The sequence below is a fragment of the Suricata suricatta genome, chromosome 3, assembly GCF_006229205.1.
Source record: "Suricata suricatta isolate VVHF042 chromosome 3, meerkat_22Aug2017_6uvM2_HiC, whole genome shotgun sequence".
In the NCBI taxonomy this organism is placed as follows: domain Eukaryota; kingdom Metazoa; phylum Chordata; class Mammalia; order Carnivora; family Herpestidae; genus Suricata; species Suricata suricatta.
This window is the reverse complement of record NC_043702.1, coordinates 36,102,575-36,118,341: the sequence shown is the minus strand read 5'-3', so window position 1 is coordinate 36,118,341 and position 15,767 is coordinate 36,102,575. Positions and strand designations below refer to the sequence as shown.

General features: G+C 38.8%; 1 protein-coding gene across 1 annotated transcript in view; it reads left to right on the top strand.

The window, feature by feature from the left end:
- Window positions 1-192: 192 nt before the first annotated feature.
- The window catches only part of PLCL1 (phospholipase C like 1 (inactive)), a 331,059-nt gene continuing 315,484 nt past the window's right edge, over window positions 193-15,767 (top strand). Inside the window, exon 1 of the mRNA XM_029934146.1 lies at window positions 193-531. Within this exon, the coding sequence (XP_029790006.1) occupies window positions 289-531 (243 nt within the window). The 5' untranslated portion in view covers window positions 193-288. The remainder of the gene's footprint in view (window positions 532-15,767) is intronic.

The following is a 15,767-nucleotide window of genomic DNA, read 5'->3' as shown; positions in this document are numbered from 1 at the left end:
ACATTCCGGACACCTCCCTCTCCTCTTCGCCTCTCCTTCTCCCTGCCGCTCGCATCTCCTTCCCCATTCCCGCAGCCGTACCCCAGCAGACTGCCGGCCTCCTGGACCAAAGCCCGCGGACGTCTTGCCCAAGCGATGTCTCCTCTCCAGAAAGTTGCCGCCGCCGCCCCCGGGCGGTGAAACAAAGTGTGGCGGGGCCGCCTCCGGGTGCTGGAGCGCACTCGTGCCCAGAGGCTGGACTCCGCTGCCGGGCGTGCCGTCTCCCCCGGAGAGCCCGGAACGCCGGCCATGGCCGAGGGCGCGGCGGGCAGGGAGGCACCCCCGCAGCCGGACTCAGCCGGGTGCGAAGACGACCCCCGAGTGGGCCCGGACGCCCCCTCCGGGGACGGAGCGGCTGTGGCCCCCGGGGGCCGGTGGAGGGACCGTCGCAGCGGGGTCGTGCTGCCGGGCGCTGCAGGGGCCCCGGCTGACAGCGAGGCTGGCCTCCTGGAGGCGGCGCGGGCGACCCCCCGGCGCAGCAGCATCATCAAGGTGAGCGAGGCCGCGCCGCTCGGGGAGCGTGGGTGTGGGTGGCGGGTGGGTCGGGGATCCAGGCAGGACGTACGTACGGTGTCCGGAGGCATCGCAGGCTCGGCATTGTTTTCTCCCACCTCCCTCGTTACCGAACGCTCCTTCCTCGTCCGGAGATTCCCAGACTCAGCTCTTGGCCGTGAGAGGCAGAAGTGACTTTTTCCCCTCCCCTGGCAGCAGAGGAAAAGTTCCGCTCTGCGTCTTTGCGTTTTGATGCATTCTTTCCCTCACACTCTCTGAAAGCTTCACTAAGCCGTTGATAGAAAGAGGAAGGGAGGATTCAAAATAAATGCAAACCACAGGATGGTTGTGCACTGCTCTCCAGAGAAAGGTTGGCTTAACCCGCCACCCCCAACCTTTCACCGCCCGCACAGTAAAGGAAATGCAGTTAACCCCCAAGTGAAACCAAAAAAACAAAACCAAAAACAAACAGCTTCCTCCCCAACCCAGAAACAACCCTCCAGACTCAAACGGTCCCCAAATCCTAAGAAGCGTGAACTTTCCTGGTAGACAGGCAGAGTTTTGAGTGGACCCTGTGGCCAAGTGAAGCGCGATGGTGGAGCCCAGAGTTTCTGCACTGCAGGAAGGGCGAGCAGAAAGCAGCCAATGCCCCAAGCATCACCTCAGGTCTTTGCGGTTACCACCGCAGGCAGGGAAAATGCTTCCTGACCGCTGGACCTCCAGACAGGATTTCTCTTCTTCTATTTGGCAAGAAATATGTAAGCTTTCCCCCTCCTTTATCTCTTTCTGTCTTCCTTCCGCCTGGGGCTTGGTTCCTGTTTGAGATTTCATCTTTTGGGTGCATGACATGTGGTTAGGTATCCTGGAAGTCAGAACTCTCCCTTAGGCTTTGGAAAAGGGCCTCTTAGCATAAACGAATGTGAGTAATCATGTGCATGTGAGATTAAAATTGATTTTGGTTGAGTCAGTATGAAACAGTGTGTGTGTGTATTGCCAAAGATGAGGCTGAAAGATGGACTCGGAACTACTTACTATTCAATTTACTTGGTGTGCTAATACATTCAAGACCCTTGCTCAGGGCTGAGCTGTGTAACTAGCTCCTAATTCCCAAGCTCCAGCTCCCTTGCCAGTGTGGAGACATTGTACCTGCAGTACATCCATCTAGCTCCTAGTATTGTCTTGGCTGTTCCCCAACACTGACACACGGAAGTTTAAAACCAGGAAGATTTCTATATAAAAAGAAGAGTGGGTGGTAGTTGCAAATGACTTGTAGTAGTTTCTGTTATTCTGTGCCTTTTGGATGATGTGAAAAGGAGTGTTCCATTCTGGGTGTGAATTTGGATAAAAAGGAAATGATCACTTCTTTTTTTCTTTTAACCCACAGGTCCGAAAACATATTATTCTGAAACTTAAAAAACAGCACAATTAGGAAACAATTACATTTTGGATTCTAAGATACTGATACTACATGTGGTCCCATGTGTGTGAAAACAAACACCACAAGTTAGTTTAAAATATACCATCATAAAAAGCAGTGGGGTCTATAGTATTGTAAGAAATAAAAGTAACAGAGTGTAAGGAATATACAAATGCTTGCAACTAAATTTGCAATTTTTAAATTGTATTATGTGCTGGTTTATATTCTCAGAAGGGCCCTTGCTGAGTAATTGTTCCTTTTTGGCTTTAAAGTTTATTTTTGTGGCAAAAAAGAGGGAGGCAACAGAATATCAACTTGATCTTTTCCTATTTAATAGTAAAATAAGCATTTAATAAATAGCCTTTATAATTAAAGGTACTAGAAAATGAAGTAAATTGTTATTTTAAATTAGGTCTTATTGAAAAAATAATATAAGCAGATGATAAAAAATCAAATGTTGCAAAGGAGCAGGAAGGGAAGACTCCCAGCCACTCCACACTCCCACTTACAGAGTCCGCCCCCATAGCTGTTAACACTTTCTTAAGTATCCTTCCAGAAATATCCCATGCATATGTATGCATATGTACTGTATATATCTGTGGTAAACTATTGGCGTCCCTGATTTATATAATAAAATTTAACTAAAGTTTATAGGCCTCATATTTTCAAATTTGCTTCAAATGCTTTTGATTCCTAGTGGGTTGTCCAAAATCATTCAGTTAATTTTCAAGAATAACCTGGTAGATCATTGGTGGGCATGGGTCCTTGGGGTCTGTTCCCAGAGGCCTTCAGTCCCTTCCAGTGGGGAAAGGAGCAGGTGGTGGGCTTCTGTTCCACACCATCTCTGAGGTTCAGGAAGGACCTTTCTGTTGACACCTTGAATCTGCCGCTCCATGGTTTGTTCACTTTAGCAAAGTAAAAAGGATAGTCTCTAAAAATAGTCTAGATCATATAAGAAATATGTAGCACATAGTCTAGATTGAGAGAAAAATGGATCCTCAGAGTTTGGCCAAGTGTTCTTTTTATTTAGCATCAAAACATACATAAAAAAGAAAGGCTATAGTACATTTTATGTTAATCAAACTATTAAAGGTGGTTCCAAATAGCCTTAGTATAGTGATAATTGATATTCGTGGCTCATAACTCTGAGCTACTGAAAGGTTGTAAATGATCAAATATTAAGTTATTTTCAGCTCAACTTAGAATATTCTCTATTAACTTGAATACTACACAAATCAGAATAGTGCATACTTGTATCATACCAGGAAAAACACTGCCTTGTATATTAATAAAAGGAATGTTTTCAGTTAATTTGTCTTCTCTAATTTGTGAAAACATGATTTTAGTTGAAAAAAACAGTTTCCTTCTGAGCTGATGAAAACAATAATAACATTTATCTTTACACATCCTTGTAGTGTCTACTATCGTTGAGTTTCTTCCCTTATATGCCAAGTCCTAAGCTTTAAAAAATTTAATGGGAGACTTAAACTTGGTTTTCTTTAATCCATCCATTTTTTCCCTGTGTTTTTCTGTGTGATTATTTTCGACAGCATTGACATTGATAAACCCTTCATGTTTTTGGTAAGTGCATTGTTGTGTACCACAGTATTGCAATAGACTCCATCTTCACTGCTTCTTGATGACTTGTGGTTTAAAATCAAAGTTATTTACATGAAAGGTCGATAATATAAAACAATTATGTGCTATTCTGCATGTGAATATATTTCTATTTAAGATATTAGGCCATTTTTCTATCTAATTTTTGATACCAAACTTATAAGTTTAACATATTTAATACTTTAGATTATAGTATAACTCTTCAACTCTGTAAAGTTTCAGAAATAGAAAGCAGCATAGCTCATTCCTTATAGTAATGATGGGAACTAAGATACATACATGTTTTCTAAATAGTTAAGTTTTCTTCCCTTATATGTAACACATTGAAGGGTTCTAGGTTTTTCCTTTCAATTCTACTTAAATATAAATTCTCTAGAAGAAATCATCATTTGGATCTCATGGACATAGGTGTGTGGGATGAAGATAGAGCTGAGATTGAGGTGCTGATACCTGAACTGAAATCGTGAAAGTAATTGCTTTGGTGTTTTTTGTGTCTCATTATTCTACGTCATGGTCAGTTTCATTCTGCCATGTTCATTTTGGGGCTAGTGTGGTGGGTTTCTGAGTTGTAGCCTAAAAGATGCACCCTGGGTACCTGTTGATGCATATCAAAATTATAGCTCTCTTCAGTGAGGCAAAAGGAAATTTTATTTTATTATGAAGTACCACCTACTGTGAGTCAGGTACTGTAAACGAGGAGCTTTCGTATATTATGTCACTTAATCCTCACAGCAAACCCTCTGAAGTAGAGAAGAGGGGCGCTTGGGTAGCTCAGCTGGTTAAGCATCTGACTTTGGTTCAGGTCATAATCTTGTGGTTTGTGAGTTCAAGCCCATGTTGGGCTCTTTGTTGACAGCTCAGAGCCTGTAGCTTTCTTTAGATTCTGTGTCTCCCTCTCTCTCTGGCCCTCTACCACTTGTGCACAGTCTCTCTCTTTTTCAGAAATAATAAAGGAATAAACGTTATAAAAAAAATAAAGTAGGGAAGAGAGGCACACAAGGCTATGGATACAGTGTGGAGTTAGGATCCATACCCATGTCTGCTTAACTCTAGAGCTTGTGTTCTGATGCTGACTCTCAGAGGCACAATCTATGAATACTTTCAAGATTAGAAACAATATGAACCTATTAAGAGAGTGGCAGAAAAGTCTGAACCTTGGGCCCAATGGCTTGTGGTGGAAATTTTCCTTACTCTGCTCCCCCACTTTCCAACCTGGAACACCTGCAGATGGATGGCTCTAGAAAGGGATTGCAAACCTTCCAGTCTTTACTCATTTTGTGAGATTTGCACTGTATTTTAAAAGCATAGCAATTTGGCAAGTGTCCTCCATGTCATCAGTGCACAACTGTTGTTTTACACCAGGCCACTTCTCCCAGGCCCCTACATACAGTTGACTTTGTGAAGGGTTGTATTCTCTTTCAGATTGATATAGAAAGGAAACAAGTACTTGGGGCATAGGAATATGTATCATTCTAGGAGACTGATGAAATAGGGACTCTTAAGTTAGAGCTCTGAAAGCATTTTGATTACAGTTATTAAAGATAACTAAATATGATTGAAAAATAAAAATTTTAGGCACACTATAAGTTAAACAGGCTTCTGTGGATTGGCTTGGGAATAAATAAGCATTTGTAGACTTTCTTTCTCTTTCCTTCCTTTCTTTCTTTCTTTCTTTCTTTCTTTCTTTCTTTCTTTCTTTCTTTCTTTCTTTCTTTCCTTCTTCCTTCCCATAGAAATATGTGTTAAAAGTTCCAAATAACCAATTTATGAATAAATTTTGGAAAAACAACCTGCTTGTAGAGTGGAGCTGGTCAGCCTTTACTATAAGATGCACTGTGAGCATGCCCTGGTGGCTTTAGTTGGGGATGCCTCTCCTAAAGTCTGATTCAGCTAAGCGTTGAACTTCTTAGGTTGGTCTGGTTTATTATCCCAGCAACTTCAGTCGCAGTGTTTACTTCTGAAATTGCCATAGAAACATGGACACATTTCACCTTAGAAGTGTTTGTCTGTCACTGTGGTGTCTTTCTGATGTGATTGCTTATAATACCTCTTAAGAGTATTAGGAATAAAATTTAGACAAAGAGCTTTGTCCTATTTTAATGAAAGGTTTTAGACGTGCCTATGAATTAGTATTTGCTATTTCTATGAGAATTTACACTATTTGTTTTCCTTCTTAGAAAATATTTTAAGATTCGAAAAGTATAAGTTAATTACATAGTCATTGAGAGATTAAATATATATTCCAATTTAGACTAAATAGTTTTTTTCTCAGCCTTTTCCTTTTTATAGTAGAGAAAACAAATAATTAAATTTTCTACTATAAAATTTCAATTAAATATATATTGCCAAGTAACACCTAAGGCACAGCAGAGTGCTATGAAGAGACATTAGGAGACAGCCAGCTTTATGTTAAATGCGATTGACCAAAGATCCATTACTGGTTTTAGGTAATGCCAGAGCAACTGGTGGGTCTGCCCTACTCCTCCATCACTTTTGTTCCGCTTGAATAATAGTTAAATATAATCTTATTTTCAGGAGCAATGTCCAACCTGAGATGTATAAGATTGTACATTTAAAAAAGCTGCCCAATGGGGGCACCTCGTGACTTAGTTGGTTGAGTGTCAGACTTTCGATTTTGGCTTGGGTCATGATCTCACCGGCTTGTGAGTTTGAGTCCTATGTGGGCTCTGTGCTGACAGAATGGGGGGCCTGCTTGGGATTATCTGTCTTCCTCCCTCTTCCCCTGCCCTGCTCTCTCTCTCTCTCTGAAAAATAAACATAAAAAAAGAAGAATAAAACAATTGTCAAACTTAAAATGACATAACAACAGTATGAGGGAGGAGCAACTTTTTGTTTCCCATCTTAACCCCAGTATATGAGCCATTGGTTATTAGACGGGAAGAGAGAAAAATTTGATTGAACTTTCTATCTAATTCTAAGGTAATAAATTGGTAAATCTTATTATGGCAAAACCTGTCAGTTCTATATTTTGATAAGTGTTTTAATAATGTCAAGAGAATTTATTTGTAGTTTTATTGAATTTTATTTATCTCTGTATTTCAGTTCCTATAATAGGGTACAATAGACAAAATTTATTGAGTATGCTAGAGGTGATAATAAAAATTAGCACCAAATGGTCAAATTTTATAACAATAATGTTTTGTTTTATTTTAAGTTGTCACCAATGTACTATGCATTTGAGCTAACACTTGATGGCAACAAAATCATAGTATGACTAAGTATTGGAGTAGTTCCTTGGATTTAAAATTGAATTGCATTTGTCATTTTATTTGTAGCACTTATGTGGATGTGTTTAAGAGAGATATAATCTAGTTCATTTTCAATTGTACCATTTCAACTCACTTCACTAATACTAGCATTACTTTGAGAAAAGTGGAATTGAACATGGTGAGTAGAAGGGAATCATTATTTATATTATCATTAACACTATAGGAAGAAGAAAGGCAGGTTAAATTTGAAAGTAGAACAATCCATCCAAAATGAAACAAAACAACATGAAAACTAAACTATTTTAGAAAGTGTGCTTAGTTTCCAAAGATGTCTTAATTCATATTTGTAAGTGTATGAAAGTATATAGTGATTATAGGCAAGGACATATTGTGCTTTACCTTAACGATACAATTTCATATTCAAAAGATAAAAACGCCTGCTTTGTTAATTCTTTCATTTGATCTTTCAATTCTTTCAAGAGCCTTTTAAAAGATGCTAAGTCTGTACTAGACTAAGCATGGGAAGTATGTATAAGTTGGCAAACTTGTATTGTTGTGTGGGACAATGTGATGGTCAGAAGTGATCATGAGGTTGTATTCAGAATACCTTCTAAAGTATTGAGGGAGATAAATGCACAAGGAAAGCAAAAAGAGGCAAAAGTACACTATTAGCTAGGGTAAGATTTCAAGGCAGAACTCTAGAAAGCTGGAGCTGATCATGTTGTAAGGGCTTTTCCCTAAGGCACAAGTGATTTCAGACCAAACCAGGCCAAATAGCCTGTGTGCCTAAAGCCCACATCCCACATCCTGTTGCTCAGGAGCACAGCTCCCAGGGCCAAAGAGTAAGGTGGCAGCAGAAGGAGAATGTTCTAAGGCTTCCTTGACCCAGGCTGAGTTAGGGTCTGGCTCAGAAAAGGGCACCTGTGTTGGAAGAGCAAGTGGAAATGGCAGTGTTCTATTCTCTTTCGGGTCAACACTTGTTATTGGGTTCAGGACAGAGAAAGGACATGATGCTATGTGCATTCTGACCTTTTTCTCTCTTGAAAATTTCACTTCCATAAAACATAGCTCATTATTGTCCTTGGACTTGCAGTTTTTAAATTATCACTACTAATTTTTGGAGGAGGAGGTAGGGGTTGGGGTAGGGGCTGGGGTGAGGGTGGGGGTTAGGGGATGGATTTGTGCTCCCCCTAAAGGCTGACATTTAAGATGCAAAGACATCTTCAGCATTTAGTGAACTGTTCTGAAATATTTTGGAATGATGATTCTATGCTATAATTAAATATTATATATTTAGAAATGTTACTAATAATTAAATAGATTTATTTTTACATTTAATATAATAGATAAAAAAATCTTGAAGAGATGTGACATCTTGAAGAGATTTTCCTATTGAGACATTTTGTTTATAATAATAGCAAAAGCTTATATAACTGTATTATAGTCTGGCATTGTTCTAAGCACTTCCTGTGTGTTAATTTAGTTAATCCTTACAATAACCTTAAGTGAGAATTTTTTATTATTATCTTCATTTTTATAGATTGAGAGGTAAGTGACTTGCCCAAGGTCACATAGCTAGTAAATGGCAGAGCCAGGAAATGGACTCAAATAGTTTAGTTCTAGAGGTTGCTTTAATCTTTATGTTGTACATATTCTTAAATAATATTGATTTAAACCTTAGCCACTGTGGATGAAATGGCAGACATTTTATGCTTACCTTAGAAGCTAAGTTTAACTGACAAATCTAAAAGAAATGATTCTGAAAAGAATTTTGGGCAGTTCTTAAAGATTGAATACATTTTCAAAAATACTTTTTTAAAGTTTCATTACTTTTTATGTAAAACACCTACTATTTTACAATAGTATTGCACTCCACTTTACTTTTAGAGGAGTGGACTGCTATTAGCATATTTTTACTCTTTGGCCAGAATTAGCATCTTTTACCATGAGACAAGATTTTATGATCTTACTTTGGTATAAATTGTACAGGCTAAGGATGGACTGTTACTTAATCACTTGCAACCTGATATGATTTATTTTATAGTTTGATAGTTATGTCTTCCAGCATCAATAAATCAATAAGAAGTATTTGAATTTCTATCTCAAGGAAGTTGAAATTTTGTTAAGTGTTAGTGGATATGGTGTTGTATGATTGAGGTTTCCTTCCACTTACATTTGAAGTAGATGTAGTTCCTCACCCATAAGAGGAACCTGGCAAATATTTGTGGAATTCCATTAAACTTAAAGTCTGTCTAGTCATTGCATTCTTTTTTTTTTTTGAGAGGGGATAGAAATTCCAAAGTGAACATGTGGGAAATTCAAATACATGATTATGTCAAGAAATTACTGTGTTTATGCCTACTTTATTGCATTAAATGTAATGAGTCTATTCTGCTGTTCAGAGATATAGTACAGTGGCCAGATGGTACCCAGAGGTTTGTCCCTATCACTTGGGGGCTGGCTAGGTATTCAAGGTACAGTCTGCTCTTGAAACACTCATATGCTAGTCTTTATTATCCATCTGCAGTTATGTTAAATCATTGAAAAGACATTGAACTTTGGCTTTTTCTTCCTCTTTCACTCTCTTTTCCTGTTGCAGCATTTGCACTATGAGATATTTGGTCACATTCTCTTAAAGTGGATTTTTTTTTTTTGAAAAAAGAAGGCTTCCCCCAAACATCTGAAACTTGAAATAGTTATTTTTCCTAATACTTCCTCATGTTCAGTAAGTACAGTATCAAGCTAGTTTTTTGATAAATGTAGTGGTGTGTACATTGTGTGTATATGTGTATACAAACTTGTGCTAGACACACTGAAAGTCAGAAGCCTCAACAGCAGGTGATCTTTTGATCCTATAGCTGTCTGTGTTCTACATCTGGAATGATAGTCTTTATCCAAAGACATGTTTCTCACAAAAGTAGCTGCATGGGCTGTGAGAAGTCATATTCAAAAGTGATAACAGTTAAACTTGACCAGATATTGAGATTTCTGGGGTTTGAGAGAGAAGAGAAAGAGATGGATCAAGGTGTGTTAGAGGGGAATAGAGTCACAAGGGACCATATTATAAATGGACAGGGTAAATAGCTTAACAAATACCTTTTTGCCTGGAGTTGTACATTTGGGAATTCCGATTTTTTTTTTTTATTTTGATGTGTTTTTTTTTCATTTTTCTGGAGAGCTTTTAACTCATTAACACCTCATACCTTAAACACCTATATAAACCTCAAAGTATTTGCCCTTTGAGCTGAGAGATTCCTGGGAAGGATGGAAGAAGGATTGGTCTGGGTTGTTGGTCAGAACATTTGGCATTAGAGATGAGTTTTGTCTACTTTGCTAGCCCTAACCCCAAGAAAGTCCAAGAAAATTCTTCATTGTTGTATCCTCAGCATGACAGTTTCACCAATACAGAGAAATAGTTCTGATGAACACTCAATATAGAAGTTAGTGTAACTAGCAAGAAGCAGCTGGGAGCACTAGAATTAACCATCACAGCTTAAAACAAAGGTCCAACAAAGGTCTAGCTTCAGGGGACCATGAACTTTCGTGTTCAGCCACCAGGCTTGGTCTTAGAGAGAGGTGGCTTTCACACCTACCTTTGCTCACCCTTCTTTCCCAGGCTAAATAAGGGGAGGACTGGGAGGAAGGAGGGAGGCTTGGAGGGATGTTATGGCTCCTGAGGAGCCTGTTCCTTCCACTTTCCTCATTGTTGGAGGGAAGAGCTCATGACCTTTTTCTGAGACAGAAAGAAAGGACTCAAGAGAATATGTAATGGTGGTGGCATCCAACAGTCTCCCTCTCTACCAAGTCTCTCGATGGGTTGGGGCTGATGCTCATCTTCCCTCTGGAAGGTACTGAGTTACTGTACCATCAGAGCCCCTAATGCTGTCCCAGATGTGGAGAAAGGAGACACGATGAGAAATGGCCAGACCTCTTGCTGGTGCTCCACCCAAAGAAGCCATTGGGGTACAGGGACTCTTAACAAAATTCTGGGGCAGGGGCTGGGTGAGGTGAGAGGAAAAGTCAGTGTCCAAGTCAAATCTCTAACATCAGGATGATGAATATGCAGGAAAGGAGACTACAGAGAAGTGCAACTCCAGAGAGTCTGCATTTGGATAAGTGGCCCCCAGAGAGAGCCAAGGGTCAGTTTAGTGTTAACCGGAGGAGCAGAGAAAGCCAACACGGTGGGGCCTGCAACATCCATCTGGAACTATCTATGGGAAGACCTTGGCCTCTCCTATCCCTCCTCCAGCCAAGCTCTAGGAGGGAAGTGTAGTGAGGAAGAGAAAGGGAGGAGTGGGTAGAGTAGACCCACCCAGTTTCAACCACTATAGCCGCTATTCTAGCTTGCCTTTGGGCAATCGGGGGCAGAGAGGAGGATTTTGAATTGAAGTTTTTAAATGATTAGGACTGAGTTTTTAAGAACTTGAAAGAATCTCCTAATAATTGAGAGAGACTGAAACGTTATGGAATCTGAGTGAGCTATTAGTAATAATCAGAGTACCTAGGGGCAAAGGGGATCCAAGATGGTGTAGTTGGGATGAAGCAGTTGAGCGAAAAATAAAACTCACATGTTCATATTCTAACAATTTGAGACTACTTAATTATCAATTACATTATTATAGAATTGGAAAGCTTAGAGATCATTCTCTAACTTTGCCCCTTCATTTACTAAGTATGGCTGTCCACCATCTCTCCCATTTATCTAGGGCACCATTGTAGAGAACTGTTTGTGATACCATGGATAGGGAATGGAGGATTTTTTAAAGATTTCATGGTGTAGAACAATTACAGGTACTATATAGTCAAGATCTTATGTTATCTTTAATTCTTACGATAGCCTGCTAAGCTATCATTATCATTTCAACTTTAGAGGTGAGGGAGTTGAGGCTCTAAGAGGTATGGAAACTTGTTTTAGGTCTCAGAGCTATTAAAATGGGGGAGGGGAGAACTTTTCTTCCCTATTTTCTTTTATCCTCCAAACCTGCAATTCAAATACTCCAAATTACCAAAGACCAGTGATTTAAGAATATACTGATCTGATTGGAATGGGGCCAGGCAGAAAAAAAAGTTAAGGTGGTTAAACCTCACATTGTTCTGCAATAAAAGCAATGACCATTTATTGAGCTAGGTGCACACACATTATTTCACTTAAGTTGGAAGTCAGAGGGATCTAAGAAACAGCAATAGATCAAAGGTGATTGTTTTGGCACACCTCCTAGATCGGGGGTTTGGGTTTCTTCCTCTTTAAAACCTACATTTTAGAAACCCTAAATATATTGCTGCTGAAACAAATTACCACCAGCTTAGTGGCTTCAAGCAACACAAATTTATTATCTTATAGTTCTAGAAGTCTGCAGTCTGAAATGTGCCTCACTTGGCTAAAATCAAGGTACTGTCAGGACTGTGTTCCTTTTTGGATGTTTTGGGGGAAAATCTATTTTCTTCCTCCTTTGAGTGTCTTTTTTTTTTCCTTCTTTTTTTTTTTTTTTTTTCGATCATAGACTCTTCCATCTTCAAAACCAGCAATGGCCCGTGGAGTCCTTGATTTTCTACCTTGCCCCTTCTCTTATGTCTCTTTCTACATTAGAGGATCCTTGGGATTACATTAGGCTAACCTACACAATCCAGGATAATCTTCCTATTTTGAAGTTGGTTAAACAGCAACCTTAATTCCATGTTTAGGCTTAATTCCCCATTGCAGTGTATACATATTCACCTGAAATATATTCACACGTTCTGAGGAAAAGGACATAAAAATATTTGGGAGCCATGATTCTATCACATCCTAGTTTCAGATAATGGTTATAGTGATGATTTTATCCAATTCCAGATGAATTTTATTAGATTCTTTAAACAAAAAGATAATTTGTTGACAAATATGAATAGTTCATTGGGTTAAGATTCAGGAGTTTTAAAGAAAAACAATTTATGGATTTTAGAAGCATTTAATTTCTAAATGCATCTGCAGTTTTACATGGTCTACTTTTTTATGCTTAATTTAAAAGAGAGCTTTCATGGAAAATTGAACTGAAAGAATCCTTAGAGTTTACTTCATAATAGTTGAATTCACCTCTTTGCAGATTTGGAAACAGATATGGAGAGGTTACAGATTTACTCAAATTATAAGGCAAATTGGTGGAAACTGCTTCATATGATCTTATAAGATTTAAAAAGAAGAGGATTCAGGGGCACTGGGGTGGCTCAGTCAGTTAAGCATCTGACTTTAGCTCAGGTCATGATCTCACAGTTTGTGAGTTTAAGTCCACATTGGGCTCTGTGCTGATGGTTCAGAGCCTAGAGCCTGCTTCAGATTCTGTGTCTCATTCTTTCTTTGCCCCTCCTCCACTTGTGCTCTGTCTCTCAAAACTAAATAAATGTAGAAAGAAGAGGATTCAGATTTCTGGGTTTATTCTTAATATATCCTTGACAACCATTGAAGGACAACTTTCAGGTTCTCACAACATTATTGTATGTTTGATTTGATTCTGAGTAGAATGTACCTCTGAGACTCTCTAGGAAAATAGATTCCACTGGTCTCTATATTTGGCCAGCAATCCATCTCTACCCTCACTGTTATTAGTACAAAACTTACCAAATCATAATTGGGAAAAAAGAATGATGTTGTAGACAGAGGAAAATCTTGTGTGATGAAGGTGTGGGTAGTTTTGTTAGGGAATGAGTCTTTGTTTTAATATTTTACTAAAGAAGTATTTTGATGAGTCCTGGTGGCTAGTTTGCAAAATCAACTATTTATTTTACCCTTTTCAACTTTAGTATGAATAAGATCCACTAGAAGAATTATATTGTAGACACTGTTTGTAACACCTATACAAAACACATACTGACCTGTGGCTTTGGGTCATTCATTATTGAGTATGTGTTGTCAGTGTAAGTCCAGCCCCCGTGGCAGTGTAAGTTGTTATAATAAGAATAAAGTTTGTAGTCTCCTGAGTGCTGCATATATTAAAGTGTAATTTCCATGCAAGCTTACACAATAGAGAACCAATTGCTCTCTGGTTTCATGGATAATAAGACCAAATTATGGAATGTTTTCCATTGTATAAAGCCTGTTAAAAGCCAGAAGAGAAAGACAATACTCTACACTGACTTTGGGATCAACTGAGGACATAGAATCTTTATGTAGTGGATTTAGTGGCATTAAACAAGATTTTTAAAAAGCTGGAATTATAATTTTAAAAATTCCTGGATGTGGATATTAGATATTTATTTATATAAAATGAAAACACTGCACAGGGTATTTTTGTTGTTCTGAACTGCTTCAAGAAAAGTCTGGAGGAAACCAAAATGGGACTTAGATCCTTTAACAACCATGACTAATACCTTACGATCTTTGAAAAATTTGTTTTTTGTTACAAAGTACAAAACATTGCTCTGAGGCTTCTTATATATAAAAGCTTAACTTTGTGTTTATCTGATTATGTCTTTAGTCTTTCTGAACTTTTATTCATGGTTTCGATTTTGATTTTCAGTTTTTACAGTTGAAAATGGCTTGAATATTTTATCTTTTAAAAGTATTTGTTCTTTCTTTTTTTTAAAGTTTATTTTTGAGAGAGAGAGACACAGAGAGAGAGAGAGAGAGAGAGAGAGAGAGAGAGAGAGAGAGAGAACAGGGGAAGGGCAGAGAGAGAAAGAGAGAGAGAATCTTAAGCAGGCTCTGCACTGTCAGCACACAGCCTGACAAAAGGCTGAGGCCCACAAACCACAAAATCATAACCTGAGTGTAGATCAAGGGTCAGATGCTTAACCCACTGAGTCACATAGACGCTCCTGGTTTGAACATTTTAAAGATCAGCTAGATGACTAGGGTAGATTATTTGTCTTATTTCTATAAGGATCTTGGTGCTATGACCTCAAGGGACTGTCTTTGTAGTTTTTTTCAAGTGTTCTTCTTTTTCTATCATTTGGGTCTTTTCCTTCCTAAACTATCCTGTTTCCAGCTTTCAGAAAGTGTACCATTGGTGGTGGTACCCAGTCCTTGAAAGTACTGCTTGCTTTAGATGGTTGGTTTGTTCTATACCCGAATTTAAAATTTTACTCTAAGCTTTATTAAAGGTAGAATTTAGACGAGAATATTCGTACACAAATATCTGAGTCTTTGAAATTAGGGAGTTCACTTTCCATATTTATAACTACTTTTTCATTTGTTAGGAAGCTAAATTGCTCTAACAAAGAGATCCAAACATATAGTGGCTTTAACAAGGTAGGAGTTTATTTCTCTAATAAGAAACATTCTACCAGCAAGCAGGTTAGGTAAGCACCTCTGCTCCATAAAGTAATTCCGGGATCTGGGCTCTTTTGTCTTCTTTTTGAGCCATCCCTTTAGCATGTTTTGTTTTCTTGTGAATCTGAAACAGGCTCTAGGCTCTGAGCTGACAGCACAGAGCCTGACATGGGGCCCACAAACTGTGAGTTCATGACCTGAGGTGAAGTCAGACGCTTAACTGACTGAGCCACCCAGGCACCCCGAGTTTTCTTGTAGTTTTGATTAAACTGGACCACCACTACCACACCCTCCTTCTAGCCTATAGGAAGGAGGAAAATGCAAGTGGAGGGCAAGTAGCTTTTTTAAAGGAAATGACCTGTAAGTTATACATATCACTTCTACTCATATCCCATTGATCCACTATTATTATTTTTTAAAAATATAAATCCCAGTTAGTTAACATATAATGTAGTAATGGTTTTGGGAGTTTCAGAGAATTTAGTGATTCATCACTTACGTAAAACATCCAGTGCTTATCCAAAATATACCCTCCTTAATGCTCATCACCCATTTAGCCCATCCCCCCTTCCCCCCATCCCCCGCTCCAGCCACCCTCAGTTTGTTCTCTGTATTTAAGAATCTCATATGGTTTGCCTCTCTCTCTGTTTTTATCTTATTTTCCCCTCCCTTCCCCTATACTCATCTGTTTTGTTTATTTAATTCCACATACAAGTGAAATCATAAGATA